Below are 16,902 nucleotides of genomic sequence, written 5' to 3'. Positions count from 1 at the left end.
TAGTGGTTATACTCCTGCCATTTTGCGTGTTAAATTGTACATCAAAACTGTTAAAATAATCCTATTTCAAAAAAATCAATACAGAGCAGAGTCTACTGTTCGAAACAGAGCCAACACTCCCTCAAAAGAGATTTATTACGTGCCTGTACCCGCAATTTTACTTTTATTTATAGTTTATTCTCATACAAAAGTGTCATTGTATCTATCTACATCAATAGGCAAAAAACAAAGATTTTACACAAAAGCCCAGTTCATGTACCATGGTTAGTAAAGGTGACCATGGTCCGGTGCAGGGTGGGCAAAACAAAAATTACAACTTCAGAACGATAACTAGAGTCAGTCACATGTGAGGTTGGTCAGTAGACCCCAAGATGGTTCGTGACGAGCATTCCATAAGGTGTAGCTACAGAGGATGGCAATTTTATTAAGTTCCTTTATGAGAGAGACTTAGGAGCTTTGGTTTTGGTGAATGGATAGATATCGATGAATGTTTGAAGTGTAGCGGTTTCAACTGTGCATCTCAATTTGACTTCCGACTTAAAGAAAATACACAGAGGGGAAAAAAAAGAAAGTGACTTACTCAATTCCTCGGCGAGATCAACTCTCCGTCCCGTCAGTAGTCTCGTCTTAAGATCGTGATCGTCACCGAAATCTTCCAAGACTTGTTTCACTTCCTTCTCCAGTCGGCTCGCTGTAATTATATCAAGAAATGTTTGTAAGAAAAGGGGCACACCTGGGTAGTCTGTTGCGGACGTACACTTTTTTCAAATGATTACGATGTATGTGTGAGTTAAATAAAACAAATAGGCCTATTGAATGCATTTTGTTAGAATACATTGTCAAAGAGTATAATCACATGGGGAAAATATATTTGTATATTTATGTCCAGAGAAAGTTTTTTAATTTTGTAACGTTAAATGTGGTGAATATGTGAACCTCAATATCAGAATGTGTCAATATTAGTTTTTTCAAATTTTGAGAATAACGTGAAACTGGGCGTGAGGTTTTTATTCAAACCTTTTTTTTTGTGGAGGGGTGAACATGTGAAACTTTGAAGTAAAAAAGAGGGGATTACAATTTTTGTCGGATAGATTTTTTTGTTTTGTAATAATTTTAAAAACGAACCTTCTGTGTTCATGATTTGTTGTCTAAGGACATTGCTGGTGAGTTGGAGCATTTTCTGTATCCTCCAAAACAGCACTATATCATTGCACTCAAGCTGTACAACAAAGAAAGAAGAAAAAGAGTTAATTAGAAGGGACAATTATAACCATTGTTATATACATCTTTCTGGGCCCAAATTCATAGGAAGCAGACAGAAAAAAAAACCTAGAGTGCTTACAAAGAGAAACGAAGGGTCTTGAGGGCCTTTTTAAAAACACTGGACACTTTTGGTAATTGTCAAAGACCAGTCTTCTCACTTGGCGTATCTCAACTTATGCATACAATAACAAACCTGTGAAAATTTGGGCTCAATTGGTCGTCGAACTTGCGAGATAATAATGAAAGAAAAAAACACCCCTGTCACACGAAGTTGTGTGCTTTCAGATGCTTGATTTCGAGACCTCAAATTCTAAATCTGAGGTCTCAAAATAAAATTTGTGGAAAATTACTTCAATCTCGAACACTACGTTACTTTAATAGAGGGAGCCATTTCTCACAATGTTTTATATTATCAACAGCTCTCCAGTACTCATTACCAAGTAAGTTTTTATGCTAAAACTTATTTTGAGTAACTACCAATAGTGTCCACTGCCTTTAAGAGGAATGGGACCAGTTGAATTTCTAACATGAGTAGGAAGTTTGTTCCATGGCCAAGGGGCAGAGATGACAAAAGCCTGGTCATCAGCCTGAATGTGAGACTTGGGAACATCAAGACATCCTCCTACAGAAGATTGAAGACAGTTGTGGGTTCAAATCCTACCAAGCTAACCGCTGACTTCACAATGACTAGAATAAGTATTGTCGTCTAGTTACTGAATCACAATTTCTTGATCATGGACATTGAACCAATATTTGTATGAGAGAGATTGGCTGTTGCCAGCTTGGCGTTTATATCCCCTTGTGGGAGTTCGCCGAGTTCCCTTGACATGAAGATCATCTAAACAAACAAACAAACAAACAAGCAAACAAACAAACAAACAGTACGAGATGTAACTTACCCCGGAGTCACTGAACCCTCTCTGGTAATGAAAAAACCCCCTCCGGCATTCCTGTGCCTTGCCGATGGCCCGCTGCAGAAAATACTTCCTGTACAAAGGATGCCATGTTTCTCGGATCTAAGAGGGCACAAAGGTAAAATGAAAACGTAAAGAAAAGACGATGGCCCTCCCGTGTTGCTGTAGAAATGTGACTTTTGGAGACGGTCCTTTTTCACAGTTCTCGCCAGTAGTGCGCATGCTCAGACCTACAGGGGCAATACTGAGCATGTGCGTGCACACTCAGAGCCGCAAAAAAGGACCGTTATGTATGCTGGTGCCAGCGTCTCGAAAGTCTCCGTTTTATGATATTTATTGAAGCTCTGAAAGTATACTCACAAATTCACTATCCACGTTGACCGTTCTAGTTTCTAGGTTCTTCTTGACCGCCGTTACTTCATCACTGGACAGGACTGGCGTATGCTTCTAGAGAATATAGACAATTTGAAATTGTATTTATAATAAATTCCTAAAATATAGAATTCAAACTGCCTCTAGCTACCGGGCAATCTCGGTGGTCTAGTTGGTTAGACATCTGCTCTAGAATTGCAAATGCCGTGGGTTCAAGTCGCACCTGAGTAAGGTACTTGTGATTAGATTATTTTTTTACAGAACTCAGGAAAAGTACTGAGTATACAGTGCTGCTGAACACACATCAGTGTAGGGTTAAACCCAAACTTCCATTCTTTATACCCGATACAGATTTAACATCTATTAAATAAATTGCAATACTGTTTTTGAGAGGGTACACCAGGAAATATGAGGGCAAGTCTTATGAAAATCCTGGACTGTTTTACGATGACATTTGTTTAGATTACACTCACATCGGAGGCTTGTAACAGTTTCTCAAGTTCTTCTCTTGCATGCCTCCTATTGTTCTATAAAAACAAAGAAAAAGGTTACAGAATCTGTAAAATGACGCTATAGTGGCTTGAGGACAAAAGGGTTAACGAAAATACCAGTCAGTTTGTTGATCGATGTCTATTAATAGCTGAATGGTTTACTAGTCAGCCATTTGTTAATCTCTGTCTATTAACTAGTTGAATGGTTTACTAGTCATCCATCCTTTGATCTATGTATATTAACTAGCTGAATGGATTACAAGTCAGCCATTTGTTAATCTCTGTCTATTAACTAGTTGAATGGTTTACTAGTCAGCCATTCGTTGATCTATGTATATTAACTAGTTAAATGGATTACTAGTCAGCCAACTCACCTGTTCAGGTGTTAAAGATTTCCAATATACCCAACGCTCGGCAGATCCTGGGCCAATCAACTCTTGGATACGACCCTCAGCTGGAAATAAATCAGAAAAAAGTGACATTAGATAAGATTTAAAGATTTGTAAGGAGGATGTTAGTCACTACCTAATAGGTTTGCAGTGACACCATGAGATTGGTCTCTTTTTGAAAGACTGCAGCCGTCGATTTCACAAAACTCTTCTTAACTTAAGACTTATCTTAGGACTTAGGACGAGTCCAAACACTGCACTGTAGCATGCAGACCTTAAGATTAATCCTAAGTTCCTCTCAAGATAAGACAAGTCCTAACTTTTTGTGAAATCGACCCCCTTAAACCTTAAACCTTTACTGGACCAGAGACTTTTTTGACGAGACCAGAATCAACATGAGAAGAACACTCTACACAGTTTCACATTCGAGCTGTTTTTAGAAACAGGCACTAAGATTTATCTCAATTTTCTTATGGGAAATACTTCAATAATCAACAGAATCGAAAGATATTTGTCATTCTCAATGTAAATCTTAAATGCAGTAAAGTGTTATAATTACAAAACACTGGACTTGTATTGTCGTAAGTTAGCTTGCCCGAGCTAAGGCCAAATTAAAAAAAATACCAGTTGATTGTCCCCGCTTGCATCCTTTTTGGGGGCCGCATCTTTTTTTTTTACTATTAAAAAAAAAAAAAAAAAAGTGTTTAAAATTTTTTATTTTTTTTTAATCCATCTTTTTAAAAGGACTGGCCTAGGAGCTTTTCCTGAATCTAACGTGATGCTGTCGAACACGTGAAACCGTCTGTTTCATACAACAATATTAGTGAATGCACAAGCTAATGCACTAATCACTAATGCACAAATCTTTTTAGTGTAATCCGACCCTGTTAATAGTGTTATTACAGGTCCTCATGCAACAAATAGGTATAAAATAAGTTTGCGGTGGGTTCAAACTGAAGAATTAATGGCCTGTTTGATTTGAAATACTAAGCGGTCATCTTGAAAAAAAAAAAAATAATAAATAAATAAAACGACCCTCATCCTCCCTTTTTGAAACATCCAGACGATCAACTGGTATTTGTATTTATTTGGCCTAAACCAATTGCCTGGGGTCTGCGGTCTTTAAGCCTGAGGTCCTTGGGAGTGTGATCCAGTGTTAATTTCGAGCCCTAGGTAGAACTTACTCTCTTGAAGTCTGTTCTTGAGGACGCTTTCCATGAAGTGGATGGCAGAGTCCCATTGTTGCTTGTCATGTACAGACCGATCCTCTAACGCATTTAATTGCATCACCCTCTGGAAATTAAAAAAACATTAAATTTAATTGATCATAGGATTCAAACTGCCACTAGCTACCAAGCAATCTCGGTGGTCTAGCAGTAAGACATCCGCTCTAGAAAGAAAAGGTTGTGGGTAAGAATGCCCAAAATCTTAATTTACCAACCAAAATCTTGATTTACTAAGCAAAAACTTGATTTACTAAGCAAAACCTTGAATTACAAAGCAAAATCTTATGTAGATTTTCAGAATTCTGAAAAGAACGGTCCTGCTTTTTAACTACTACCTGGGCAGAAGGTAGAAAATTTGCCGGGACTACTACTTTCGCTTTAATGGATTGAGGGAACTAAAATTAGACCAACCGATATTTAAGACCTACCAAGCTATCAGCAGCCTGCTCTTGCCATTTGTGTCGGTTGATCCCTTCTTGTTTGACGGCCGACTTGACGTCGTCAAAGAGAGTGTCGTGGTTGCTCTTTGACCTGTCCTTGTCCACCAGCTTTGAAAACTCATCAACGAGAGTCTCCAGGGCAACCTAACAAAACAATCGGAATTGAATCGTTTAAGTTATTTAGCCCTTCCTTCTGTAAATTGCTAAAATATTTCACTGAGAATGTCGTAAGTAAACAGGGATGGATTTCACAAAATACAAAGCTGTCATATCACCATTTGTGTTGTGACATCACCATTTGCTTTGCAATTCAAACTGACAGCATTTTGAGATCAATCTAAGCATTTCGGTTTAAGCCATATTCATTTCCGACCGCTATGGTCTATCAATGGTTAAAGATGCTATGTCAGATTTTTGGCCCCAAACATTAAAAAATAGATTTTTTTGAGTGAATGGTGTTTCGAAGAGTATCATCCGCTCTAACGAAAAAAAAGTTTAACTTTTACTTTTAATGGTCAGGAACCATGACAAAAAAATTAAAACGTTTCTTATAAAACACAAAAAGAATTGGTCACGTGATATATTGGGTCAAATCGGCCAAAAATCTGACATAGCATCTTTAAACTGCCTCATGTCACACGAATACTTACCTCAACACTTTTCTTTGGGAGTTGTTGGTCGGCCCAATGCCTCAGCTTGATGTCGACTGTTGTGTTGAAAGTCCTGTTCGTCACAACAACAACAAAAAGTCTTCAAAACTCAAAGCTGATGACAAACTATAATATGCATTGTTTTCTTGCACTCAGCAGACACACCTCCACAAGATGTGCAACTACCATTTCAACCATTTTGGGGTTCAATTCCTTTGTAGACAATTTGACTCCCGAAATGACGGACAGGATAGGTAGGTGTATTAGTGCAATGCGCGTCCATGAAATTGTGTCAATATAGGTATATTTTATCAACATTATCACACAGTAACCGGGCGGACAAATCGCATGACAACATCACAATAATGGCAAATACAAAACAAATACCGAACCAAAAAAAACGTTAAAATTCTTCAAGAAACAATTAATATAAAACGATAAATGGCAATAACAGTGTGATGACCCGGTCTTCACTGTGTGGTTATGGCTTTTAGTTGGTGCCTTCAGCTCGGTCCTTCAACAGCGGCTAGCCACCAGCCTAGTCATTACTACATAGTGAAGACCACTTCCCCACGCTATTATTGCCCAATACATTACTGGCTATTGACTATCGATTATTGATTATTTTCCACTTACCCAGCATCCGGGGACTGGGCTGCTGGAAGGAATATATTTTCAAAGACGTAGCCAGACATCCGCTCCCAAAGCACCCTGGATAAAGCCTCTTCCCTAGAAATAAAAAAGACCCAAAACAAAAATAGATGAGTTTGTTATAATTTATGTTCTCTATTTGAGTTGAAGAAAGAAATTGACTAGAGTGGGATTTTTAACCTGCGACGCCCAGCTTTATGAGCCGATGACAATTTGTCTTTGTTGATTAGAGCAGGATTGAGTCTGTAATCTCCAATATGGTTTCGGTTGAGAATGACCAGAACTGTGTATTGAGATTGTTGCGAGATGGAGGGACCAGTTTTCTTTGGTCACATGTTTGCTGTTTGCCATTTTTTTTTTTCAAATGCAGCACAATCCTTTATGAAGTAAAGGCTGGCACCCTTTGCACACTCATGTGTTTTTTTGGGGGGACAGAAAATGGCTTCAAATCGCAAGTTCTCACAACTACCTCAATACACAGCTCTGAAAGTGACTTACCATCTCTTGGGGGGAATCTCACTAAGACATAAAACCTCGTCAAGAATTTCCCCTTTGGCTTTCTCAAATAACTCATCCTAAAAAGTAGAAAAATTTCAAAAGTAAATTAGGAATCTATACAAGTCTATGCGATAATTTGTAAGGAGAGTTTTGATTTTGTCAAATAAAATTAAAAATTTGTTATAAACTTGAGTTCAGACATACCCGGTCCAATTCTCGTAGCCTGGAGAAGTTGTTCTTCCATTCCGTTTCCAAATTAAACCTAGAAGCTGAGAAATATAAAAGAAACATTACTGAGCCTCCATGTTCTTTCAATCAAGATACGGCAATTTAAAGCTAGACTCTTCATGAATAGATTCTGAAGATTTAGAATTTCTGTTGATGCTTATATACTCTGCGGACGAATTGCATCCTACTGAAAACAGTAACTGGAAAATATAGACAGTGTAGGCCACGGAAGAGATTGGAAAAGGTTGCACTAATAAAGATATATTCTGTGAGATATTCTGGTCTATTTTTAATGTCCTGTTATACCTTTGTAAATATCAGCTTGCTGCGTGACGGAATCTTGAACCATTTTCCAGAAACAGTCAGAGACCGCAAAGCTTAGATTCTGTGTTGTCATCTGGCTTGGTTTCAAGGTACCAGACCTACAAGGAAAGAAAAAAAAACGGTTTGCGACAATAAATTAAAGTTTTAATTCTTCTTGGTCTGAACTTTGAAGATTATTTTGTTTCAAATTTTCTTTTATTTTGGGATGAAAAAAGACAAATTTTTGAGAACAGATGTTAAACTTGCAACATCCAGATAACTGTGCCGGCACTCTACAAACTGAGCTGTCTAGCCCTAATGTGGGCAGGCTCCCTATTTTGTAAATATCTTTGTTTAGGGGTGCCAGTCAGAAGCCATTTAACCTGTCACACCCGAGTTTATGCTTCAACCTGGGAAGCGGCAGCAAAGGGATCACGTTAAGGGGATGCACCTTTTGATTTAACTAAAAAAGTGAGGTTATAAACCACAATGAAAACTGACTGGATAACGTTTAAATAGTGTTCATAGATTGAGCAAAGAAAAGCTGAATCCTTGAGTCTATCGTTACTTACTTGAAGAGTGCAGAGCCCCTGAAGAAATGTTCCTCATATTGCTTTATAGTTGATATACTGTCGGTTGTATTGCCTAAGCGGGAGAAAACAAACAAGAAACTCAAGAAAAATACTCAATAAATTTCAGAACTAGTTGTGAACAATTTCATTTTCAAATTTTTTACTGTTTGGGAGTGAAATTTTATTAAGACTTCATTCATACCTTTTCCAGTCACAACAGCGAAGTACCCAAGGGCTTTCATCGGAAACAGCTTTCCTGCGAGAATCTGCTGGATCTGCATGGAGGAAAAGGATTTTTATAAAAATATACAACAAGAAATTGAATAATATTGATTTTGGGTCTGAATATACGTTTCAATTCTATTGAGTAATAAAGCTATACTTAATACCCATAGAGACAATAGGAGACTTTCCAACGCTAGGCGGCAGCAGACATACCGGGTAAATTTCCATTGTTTACGTAGTTCTGAACATGCGCATAATTCTGAGAACAATGGATTTACCCGGTAAGTCTGCTGCCCTCTATCGTCCCAGAAAGTCTCCCATTGAGATCAACTGTCTCTTCTACATACATTTCATTTATTCTGGATGCCAAAAACTCTCAGAAAACTTAATGACCATACTAGCCAAGAAACCAACGGAGTGAAGACAAGGAAGGAAGTTCCAGTTTCAGACGTGGGAGGAAAAACCCCGAGAATTATCCAAGGAAAATTCTTCAAACTTACCCTACTTGGATTGGTTGAGTTCCTCTCTGCAAGATCCACCTTAGTCAGGACGAAGATGGTCCTCTTACCCAGGGGGTCGATCTCACTCACTATATCTGTCACTATGCTCCTCTCTGCGTCTATCGCACCGTCTGTCAACATTACCCAAACAACAAATTGTTAAGGAAACATACATGATTGGTAGAGATGAGAAAATAGTTGCAGACTGTGTTCATGTTTTGTGATCAACCATAATACATGAACTAACAAACCTGTGTAAATTTGGGCTGAATCCGTTAGGCAAGTCAGGAGAAAATAGTGAAAAACCATGCACAGTTTTCAGCATGTAAACACAATGTCCTAGAGCATTCTGCTCTACCAGCCAGGCTCCTAGTGGATGATACACATACCCACATCCTTACAGACTGTGAAGAGGGTAACCTTGTTTCAGTCCCAGGAGTAGGTGTCAACACACCCCATGGTGGAAGTTGATTTGGGCCGATAGCTCAATTTAGTTGAGTGTAAACCCCCCCCCCCCCTCAAGCGGTGATGTAACGTTTTCTCTCATAATTTTGTTTACAAAATTTGATTGATGGGCTGTGCCTACCTTGTATACACAAGATGATAGCATTGGGGTTGTTCATGTACATTTTACTCAGTTTCTGGATGCTATCTTTAGTATCGGGTGCCATCCCTGTAGTAACAGTCTGCAAGACAAAAATCACAGCAATTCAAATTGTCAGAACTGAACTAGCCGTGCTAGCACCCTCTGTTGGCACAAACAGTGCCATGTAGTTGTTATAAGGAAGCAAAATGCATTTGATTTGAAAACAGTGATTAAGGACGACCTTACCGAATGACTTGAATAGTGTTGGTTGGTAAATTACTCGTTGTGATCCGAGTATATGCCTGTGATTTTTTGCACAGAATTTGGGAAAGTACTGAGTACCCAGTGCTAACACACATCGGTGTAAGGGTAACAAGTATAACCAAATAATAATGAGAGTTACTTATATACGTTTGACAGTTATAAAGACACCCCACAGAGTTTTCTTATTTTTCCTTTAAATGTACTATTTTCTTTCATTTGTAAACTTACCTTACTTTTTATCCTTCCGCCAATCCAGTTCATCTTAGAATCGTTTATTTATGCACATTAACCTGTTTTCACGTGCGCCCTCACATGCCTCATAGTCACATTTTCACTCACTTTCAAATTATGTTCACGAGAGACAGCGCCATTATAACAGACTCTCTCCTCTCCTATTTTCCAGAATAAATAATTGTGAACGGCAAAGCTATTCTCCTCAGTATCCCTTCTTATCGACTCTAATAACATCCTGGTCACATACGAAAACAAAAAACAGTAACAGAGAATCATATCAAAGGAGTCTGGTGACTGTCTCATTTATTTACTTACACTGATGATGCCAGGTAGATCGACTAGAACCATCCGTTGTATACCAGGTCCGCGGACACTCAGAGAGATCACCTACAGGAAAGTTTACAAACAGAGTTTCAGGAAGTAAAGTATACACTGTCTTCTCTACTCAAAATCATAACTCAAAACAAAAAATGTGCAAACAAAAGTGAATGGCCCGACACTCTAACCATAGCAGAGTCGTTTTCAAGGGCTGAAGCCTAGACTACACTACAGCCCTCGAGAAAGAATCTGCTAGGGTCAAAACATCAAGGCGCAATTTCATAGAGCTGCTTAAGCAAAAAATGTTGCCTAAGCAAAAAACCTAGCTAAGTAAAATCAGATTACCGGCCAAGACTCCACTCAATTGTTATGCTAAGTAAACAGCAGCTAGATACCAGTCACAAACAATGTATATGGCATACAATTTTGGGCAGTAACATGTGTAAAATAAGCAAGCTGTTTTCGTGCTTAAGCAATTTCTTTGCTTAAGCAGCTCTTTGAAATTAGCCCCTGGCCATTAACTACTTTTTGAAGCTAAACCATTGGTCCCTTTGATTGGTAAGCACTTTGCAACAGCTAATTCTATTTACTCAAATTTTACTATTTCTTACATCTGTGCTGATGGTCTGCCCTTGTTGTACACTGTTCTTCATCCTCAATTCAATCTCCTGCCTCAACGCCTTAAGCTGGTAATCACAAGATTGGAAACAAAACAAGAATGCCATCAAAATCCATCCCCTGAATTGTTGACTTCATTTTTTGAGAAACATAAAATAAACAAATACAAATTTTCATCCTCAAGTTAACTATTTATCTGAAAAATTTGTTTCCTTAAAGGCACTGGACACGGTAGGCAATTGTCAAGACCACTAAGCCTACTTGGTGTATCCCAACATATGAACAAACAAAAAACCTGTGAAAACTTGAGCTCAATTGGTCATTGAATTTGAAAGAAAATATTGTAAGAAAATAACCCTTGTTGCACAAAATTGTGTGCTTTCAGATCTCAAGTCTTTCAAGTATTCAAATTTGATACTTCAGAGGGAGCCGTTTCTCACAATGTTTTATACTATCAACATCTCTCCATTTCTCTGTAACAAAATAAGTTTAGATGCCAATATATATTTTGAGTCATTACAAAGCATTCCCAGTGCCTTTAAAGACTTTTTGTGAAATTTTTGATTTGGTAAACTTTGGTTTCCAACGAAAGATATTTTCAAGATGTAGTTACCTCGGTCTCCTTGGAGAGGTCAAACTCCCTGTTGCTGTCTTTGAACTGAGCGACGTGTTGAGGTCCCTCGCTCAATGTGACCTTGACTGGTGACCTCGTCATCATCTCACCTGACCCCCTGAAAAGGAACATGTCAAAGTTAATTGTAAAAGGAGTGTAAACTTTGGTAAGAAAAAATGTGTTGGAATTGTTGATTCACAGAATTGGGTTTGAATCCTTGCCTGGTCAGCCCAGTGCCCTTGAGCAAGGCACTTTTTTCATAATTGCTTCTCTCCACCCAACATCTTTATTCCACGTACTGCATCTCTTTGGAACTCCTTGCCTGGTGCACATTTCATTCCATCCTACAATCTCGACTGTTTTAAAAGGAATATCATTTCCTACCTTCAGCTCCCCCCCCCCCCAAAAAAAAGAAGTTCTTTTCACATTAAATAATCACTTCTTGTAGCCCCATACCAATAGTGGCTTTTTATTTAGCCTTGTTTGGGGTGAACATGCATACAAAAAAAGGGGATGAAAAAGGGGGAAAATGGGTACAAATGGTAGCGGCGAGAGCAGGGGAGTTTCCTGCAATTGACTGCCATCCTGTTCAGGGGGAATATACATATTCTCAGCCATTTTAAGCCAATGACCATGATGACACCAGATATAAACACCAGCCTGATGGGGCCATATTGTCTCGGGAAAAACTTTGTGTTCTGATTTGTCGGGAGATCATGAATACCTCGGGAAAATCCTTGCTTGAGCGATCATCTCCAGCACGCTCGTCTTTCCAGCACTCTGGTCTCCGACAACAACGACCTAAAAAAGAAAGAAGTCACAATCAAATATAAAGTGTGAAGCTTGCATCACACAGACGTGAGAGAGATTGGCTGTTTGCAGCTTGGTCAGCCTCGACACAGTTTATTTCTGTTTCAGAAGTAGATCAAAGAGCGGATTTCTTTATGTGAAGAAAATATCAGCTACTTTTGTCATCATGCAGACATAAAAAAGATAACAATCTGAGATCCCTGTGTATCTCCTAAGGCGCTTACTCTTGGAAGATGATCTTGCATCTGGTATGAGTCGTCGAAGCCAACTAGCTCATCCAGAACCTCAGAGTACATGTCAATCAGCGACATCTGCAAAACAAAAATATTTAACAAATAAGTTCTGCATGAAATTTGAAAGGTTAAAAATGAAATGTTCACATTAGTATTTTTGTTGTAAATTGCCTTCATTTTTCAAAAATGGGTAAACGTTCAAATTGGATCTCACAAGTCTAACATGGGATGTTTGAAAACAATGATTGTGTAAACCTGATGAACTTTGACCTTAAACTGCCTTGTTATTTCATGCATATGTTGTCTTTAAAAATTGACTAATGTTGGCTGTTTTCTTTAATGAAGGAGCGCCCTCAAACACGCTTGTCCTTGAGAGAGTGCAATATAAATACAATCAAGTACTATTACTAATATTTAATATTGTTGTTGATGTTTACCTTCTCTTTGCGAACCCTGGATTGTTTGTCTCCCCTAAGTAGAAGAGACTTCTTCAGTCGTCTGTTGTCCCTCTCCAATCGCTCAATCTCTCGTTGATACCTCAGCTACGAAAAAATAATAGCAGAGGCAGCTCATATACATTGCTTAATCACACTCAAGGGTGTCTCAATTTAGTAACGGAGAATAAACGTTTCTCCAGCCGACCAGTTGCTTACGACTGGTTCAGATCCTGCAATGAATTAGTTGTAAAACAAGAAAATAAAGCTCACATGGCGACAAAGTTTTCAGAATTGGAAAGAATACTCTTGGGGTGCTGTTATGACCTGGGGGGGGGGGGGGTTCGCAATTTACAAAGAAATTGTAAAAAATTAATGTGCCCATATGATCAATTTATCACATCTTCAGGACTTTACCTGTGTTTCTAGGAACTCCTCTGTTGCTTTTTCAAGCTTGTCTTTATCGGACGCCTGAAACATTCAACAACAAAATAAATCAACGGTTAGTTCTTCCACTTTAAGAGCTCATTTTTGTTATCACATTTGTCAATTGTTTGTAACGTAACTGTTGTGCGGAGCCATGACTGGGTAATCGTGACTAACGAATTAACAAAACAGACTTACTCCTAGTGGAACTTTAGGTAATCCAGTAGACTTGTCCTCAGTCCCTACATCAGCTTGTAAAGAGGATAGCGTTACTTGTCCCTTTTTTCCTAAAACAAAGAAAACAACTGGGATTTAAGTCACCTGTAGGTAAGTGGACCTTGGTAGGCAAGTGAGTAAGTTAAGGGCCATGTCCTATGAAGCAATTTACAGGCGACCAGGCAATCTCCAAGAAGAAATGCTCACATCTTATATTTGAAGACAATTTTCTAAGTAAATAATTCTCTATTAAATACACAAACATTATGCTACTGAATTTGTCTACTCAGTGTAATAATAATACTAATACTGGAATTTCATACAGCTAAAGTATCTACCAATAAGGTACTCAAGGCTTTAGAACAAATATAAACTGGAGAGAAAAAAGTTTAGTTAAGAGTCAAATTTATGCAGCACCATGTTTACAAGGTGCTGTGGCCTGCAACACTCAGCAGCTACTGGCTTGCAAGCCTTGCATTTCCCTCTTGGAGGGGCACAGCAATTTTCCTCTGGGGAACATGTAAATTTTTAAAGAAAACTTGCAAGTGCCACCACAGCAAAGGCACAGTACAGCAATTGCTGTGGGTGTTGTAGGTTAATTCGAGGCCTGTGTTAGGGTTTCACCAAATACTTGCTCTGAACTCAATCACTGCACTGCTATCAAGCATCACACGTTTTTTTGCCGTGCAATTAAAATTGCTGTGGGTGCCTTAGGTTATGTCAAGGCCTGGGTTGGGGTACAAATATTTGCTACAAACTGCACCCATGTCATGCATCCATTTGTGTTTTCGTCAAAAGAATTCCACAAAATTACCTTTAAAACTTGTGATATTTTCTCTGCCTTCTGGCAACCCTTGGTACATGAACTCAAACATGGGATCTGCGATAACATAGAAGGGATAAAATAAAGACGCAACAAAAACCAAAAATTTAAGGGGTGTGGTTTTGTCATAATTTGGATGAAAATAAATTGAAGGTAGAAAAAAGGGGGACATATATGTGTAGATTATCATTTGAGTTTCCTTGTTATCTGATTTCATGGTTTAAACAAATCATGATTGAAATATCTGTTTAATTAATTTTTTTTTAAATGTTAGTAAAAAATTAAGGATGGATTACGCTGAATGTTAAAGGGTCTATGTAACTTGTGTAGGACAAAAAACACAATGTCCACAAATTTACACTAAACTTGCACAGTTTGAAGATAATGATGGTAGAAAGCTTCCCTGAAAATATTACGTGCTGAGGTGCTGTAGTTTTTGGGAAACGAGTAAAACAATGTCATGAAAATAATTTTCGTCTCATGAGACAAAAATTATTTTACTCATTCACAAACATATTTTCATGACATTGTTTTACTAATTTCTCAAAAAGTACAGCACCACAGTAAGTAATATTTGAAGGGAAGCTTTCCACTATCATTATCTTCAAACCCTGAAAGTTTAATGTTAATCTATGGACATTTTTAAAAAGTACCCAAATCCTTTAAACTGAACTCCACCAGGGTTATCTATATTATCCATTTTATTTTTTTTTATGAATTTTTATTTGGCAAATGGCCTCCATGTAATTCCTTGCCTGAGAAAAGTGAACTGTTGTGGTTAAATATACCAAAATTTCAATGCATCTTGGAAGGCAGAGAAAATACCAAACCAAATGTGAAAGCGAAGAAAGCGTTCACTTGTCTCCAGTTTTGTCTAAACTGTGAACCAGCTCATACGCAACTGTTAAACTTTGCGTCACACACACCTTGAGGCATTTCAGGCATCCATGAGCGGACCGTGTCCTTGGTGGGCATGGTGCCCTTCAGCCAACCCTTATCGGGTAGATGAATGTGACCGGCGAGTTTCTTCATCTCTGCAACAGCGTGACGGAAGGTGGCGTTGTCTGGGGTGTACTTCTCCATCCATGAGAGATCAGGGAGCTTGTCTATCCAGGAGTTATACGTCTGTTGAATACAAAAGAAAAAAAAGAAAAATCCAGCAGGTAACTTTTTCTAAAAGCTTGCAGAAGACTCTCTGCCCTTCCTTCCTTCATTTATGAAAAGTGCAGCCTCACATGTGTGAGGATAAGATGCACTGCATGCTGCGCATTGCTCCAAGTAAAAATAGCCGGAAATGCTGTCAAGTGCAGCAACATCCCAGATAGTGCAAGTAAAAAGTGTTGGATTTGAAGAGCTACTTTGGCACGGTGGATGAACCCTTAGCGCAAGCTTACACAAACCTGTTACTAAACTTCAGAGAGATAATTTGATGTTTAAAATCTCACCGACTTGAGGGTGACTCCTCCGGCAACAGCGCCACCTATCACCAAGTATCTAATCTTAAAGACCTTCAGCAGCGATCGCACACGCATCATGGATGACATCGCCCTCATGTTTGAGTCATTGAGATTCACTCGTGGACGAACGCAGAGATACATCTTGGAGAACCCGGAATAATTTGCAGCTTGAATATTGATGAGGTTTCTTGAACTCGGTAGAAGTCGGAGAGATACTGTTGTTGGACTGCTCGACAGGGTTGCCTTGGTAACATGATGATCTGGCGCCCTCTTGTGAACAGCCAGTCTCAGTTGCTGCCCACATTGTTGGCTGGGAATTTAACACAAAAATAAAATTCCAAATGAGAAATCTGAATGTATTTTAAAAAGTTTCAAATCCACCCAGATTGCTGACGGATTTCGCTGAACAAAAAAAATGTTCCATCACCTAGCTCTCACGCCACATTGGTGCGTCAGACTGCAATGGTAGTACCATGGAGTACAGTCAATTACAATTTACAGTGAGTAAACAAATAGTTTGGTTTATGAGTAGGCCTACCCGCGTAAGTAAAGTATTTTTTATGAAATGGGCAGAAAAAAACAAAAAACTGCTTTCACAGGTTTTTTTATCAACACTAACAGTCACTGATAACACAATATTCAATAAAGCAACAAACAAAAAGGTGTGTCCAAAAGTATTTGAATATATAATTATATTTAATAAGACTAGAAAGTTTTAGACCACCCCCCCCCCCCCCCCCCCCCCCCCCCCACTCCCCACTCCCCAACACAAAACTGTCACTCATTCAGATGTGCACAAATTCACCATCAAAACTTACCCGAACTTGCCCGACAAAACTCTTATCATCTTGCTCACTCTTGAAGCACAAGTACACTCTTAAAATAAGGCCAATATTAAACAGAACTACTCTGGCAAACAAAAAGCCCTAAACATATCAATCTTTGTCACCGAATTGCCGAAATAAGGAGACGGTTCAAGGTGAGGTGATGAAATTTTCGACGGGAAATTACCAAAACCCCCGGATGGTCAAGTTCCTGGTATCATTTATCAAGAATTCGGATACCTTTTAACTCGGCCTACTGGCAGGGGAACAGACTAAGCATATTGCCAATATTTTTGTGATTTAATTTTAAACCATTTATTTAAC

The 16,902-nt window shown here is 38.6% G+C and overlaps 1 protein-coding gene across 1 annotated transcript; it reads right to left on the bottom strand.

The window, feature by feature from the left end:
- Positions 1 to 434: 434 nt before the first annotated feature.
- Positions 435 to 16,760, bottom strand: LOC117302622 (dynamin-like 120 kDa protein, mitochondrial). Its single transcript, XM_033786604.1, has 29 exons — positions 16,573 to 16,760; positions 15,743 to 16,064; positions 15,224 to 15,422; positions 14,289 to 14,354; positions 13,457 to 13,545; positions 13,250 to 13,303; positions 12,836 to 12,940; positions 12,390 to 12,476; positions 12,080 to 12,156; positions 11,356 to 11,473; positions 10,736 to 10,810; positions 10,122 to 10,193; positions 9,309 to 9,408; positions 8,723 to 8,853; positions 8,200 to 8,272; positions 7,998 to 8,070; positions 7,429 to 7,544; positions 7,099 to 7,163; positions 6,895 to 6,971; positions 6,382 to 6,474; positions 5,746 to 5,818; positions 5,084 to 5,239; positions 4,614 to 4,722; positions 3,415 to 3,494; positions 3,023 to 3,076; positions 2,538 to 2,624; positions 2,163 to 2,279; positions 1,126 to 1,219; positions 435 to 691 (listed from the first exon to the last, which is right to left on the bottom strand). The coding sequence occupies exons 1-29, from the start codon at positions 16,599 to 16,601 to the stop codon at positions 435 to 437; spliced, it is 3,048 nt and encodes a 1,015-aa protein (XP_033642495.1). The 5' UTR covers positions 16,602 to 16,760.
- Between the last annotated feature and the right edge of the window lie 142 nt (positions 16,761 to 16,902).

The sequence above is a fragment of the Asterias rubens genome, chromosome 18, assembly GCF_902459465.1.
Source record: "Asterias rubens chromosome 18, eAstRub1.3, whole genome shotgun sequence".
Taxonomy (NCBI): Eukaryota; Metazoa; Echinodermata; class Asteroidea; order Forcipulatida; family Asteriidae; genus Asterias; species Asterias rubens.
Note: the sequence above shows the minus strand (reverse complement) of the source record. Positions and strands in the feature narration are given on the sequence as shown.

Bases quoted from the DNA above. Each gene is read 5' to 3' on its own strand.
- LOC117302622 (XM_033786604.1), bottom strand. From the start codon at position 16,601: ATGATAAGAGTTTTGTCGGGCAAGTTCGG. The intron at 6,475-6,894 runs GTAAGTCACTTT...TTTTATTTCTAG, and splicing joins GAGATTCCCCCCAAGAGATG to GGAAGAGGCTTTATCCAGGG. The intron at 3,077-3,414 runs GTGAGTTGGCTG...TTGTTTTTATAG, and splicing joins AATCTTTAACACCTGAACAG to AACAATAGGAGGCATGCAAG.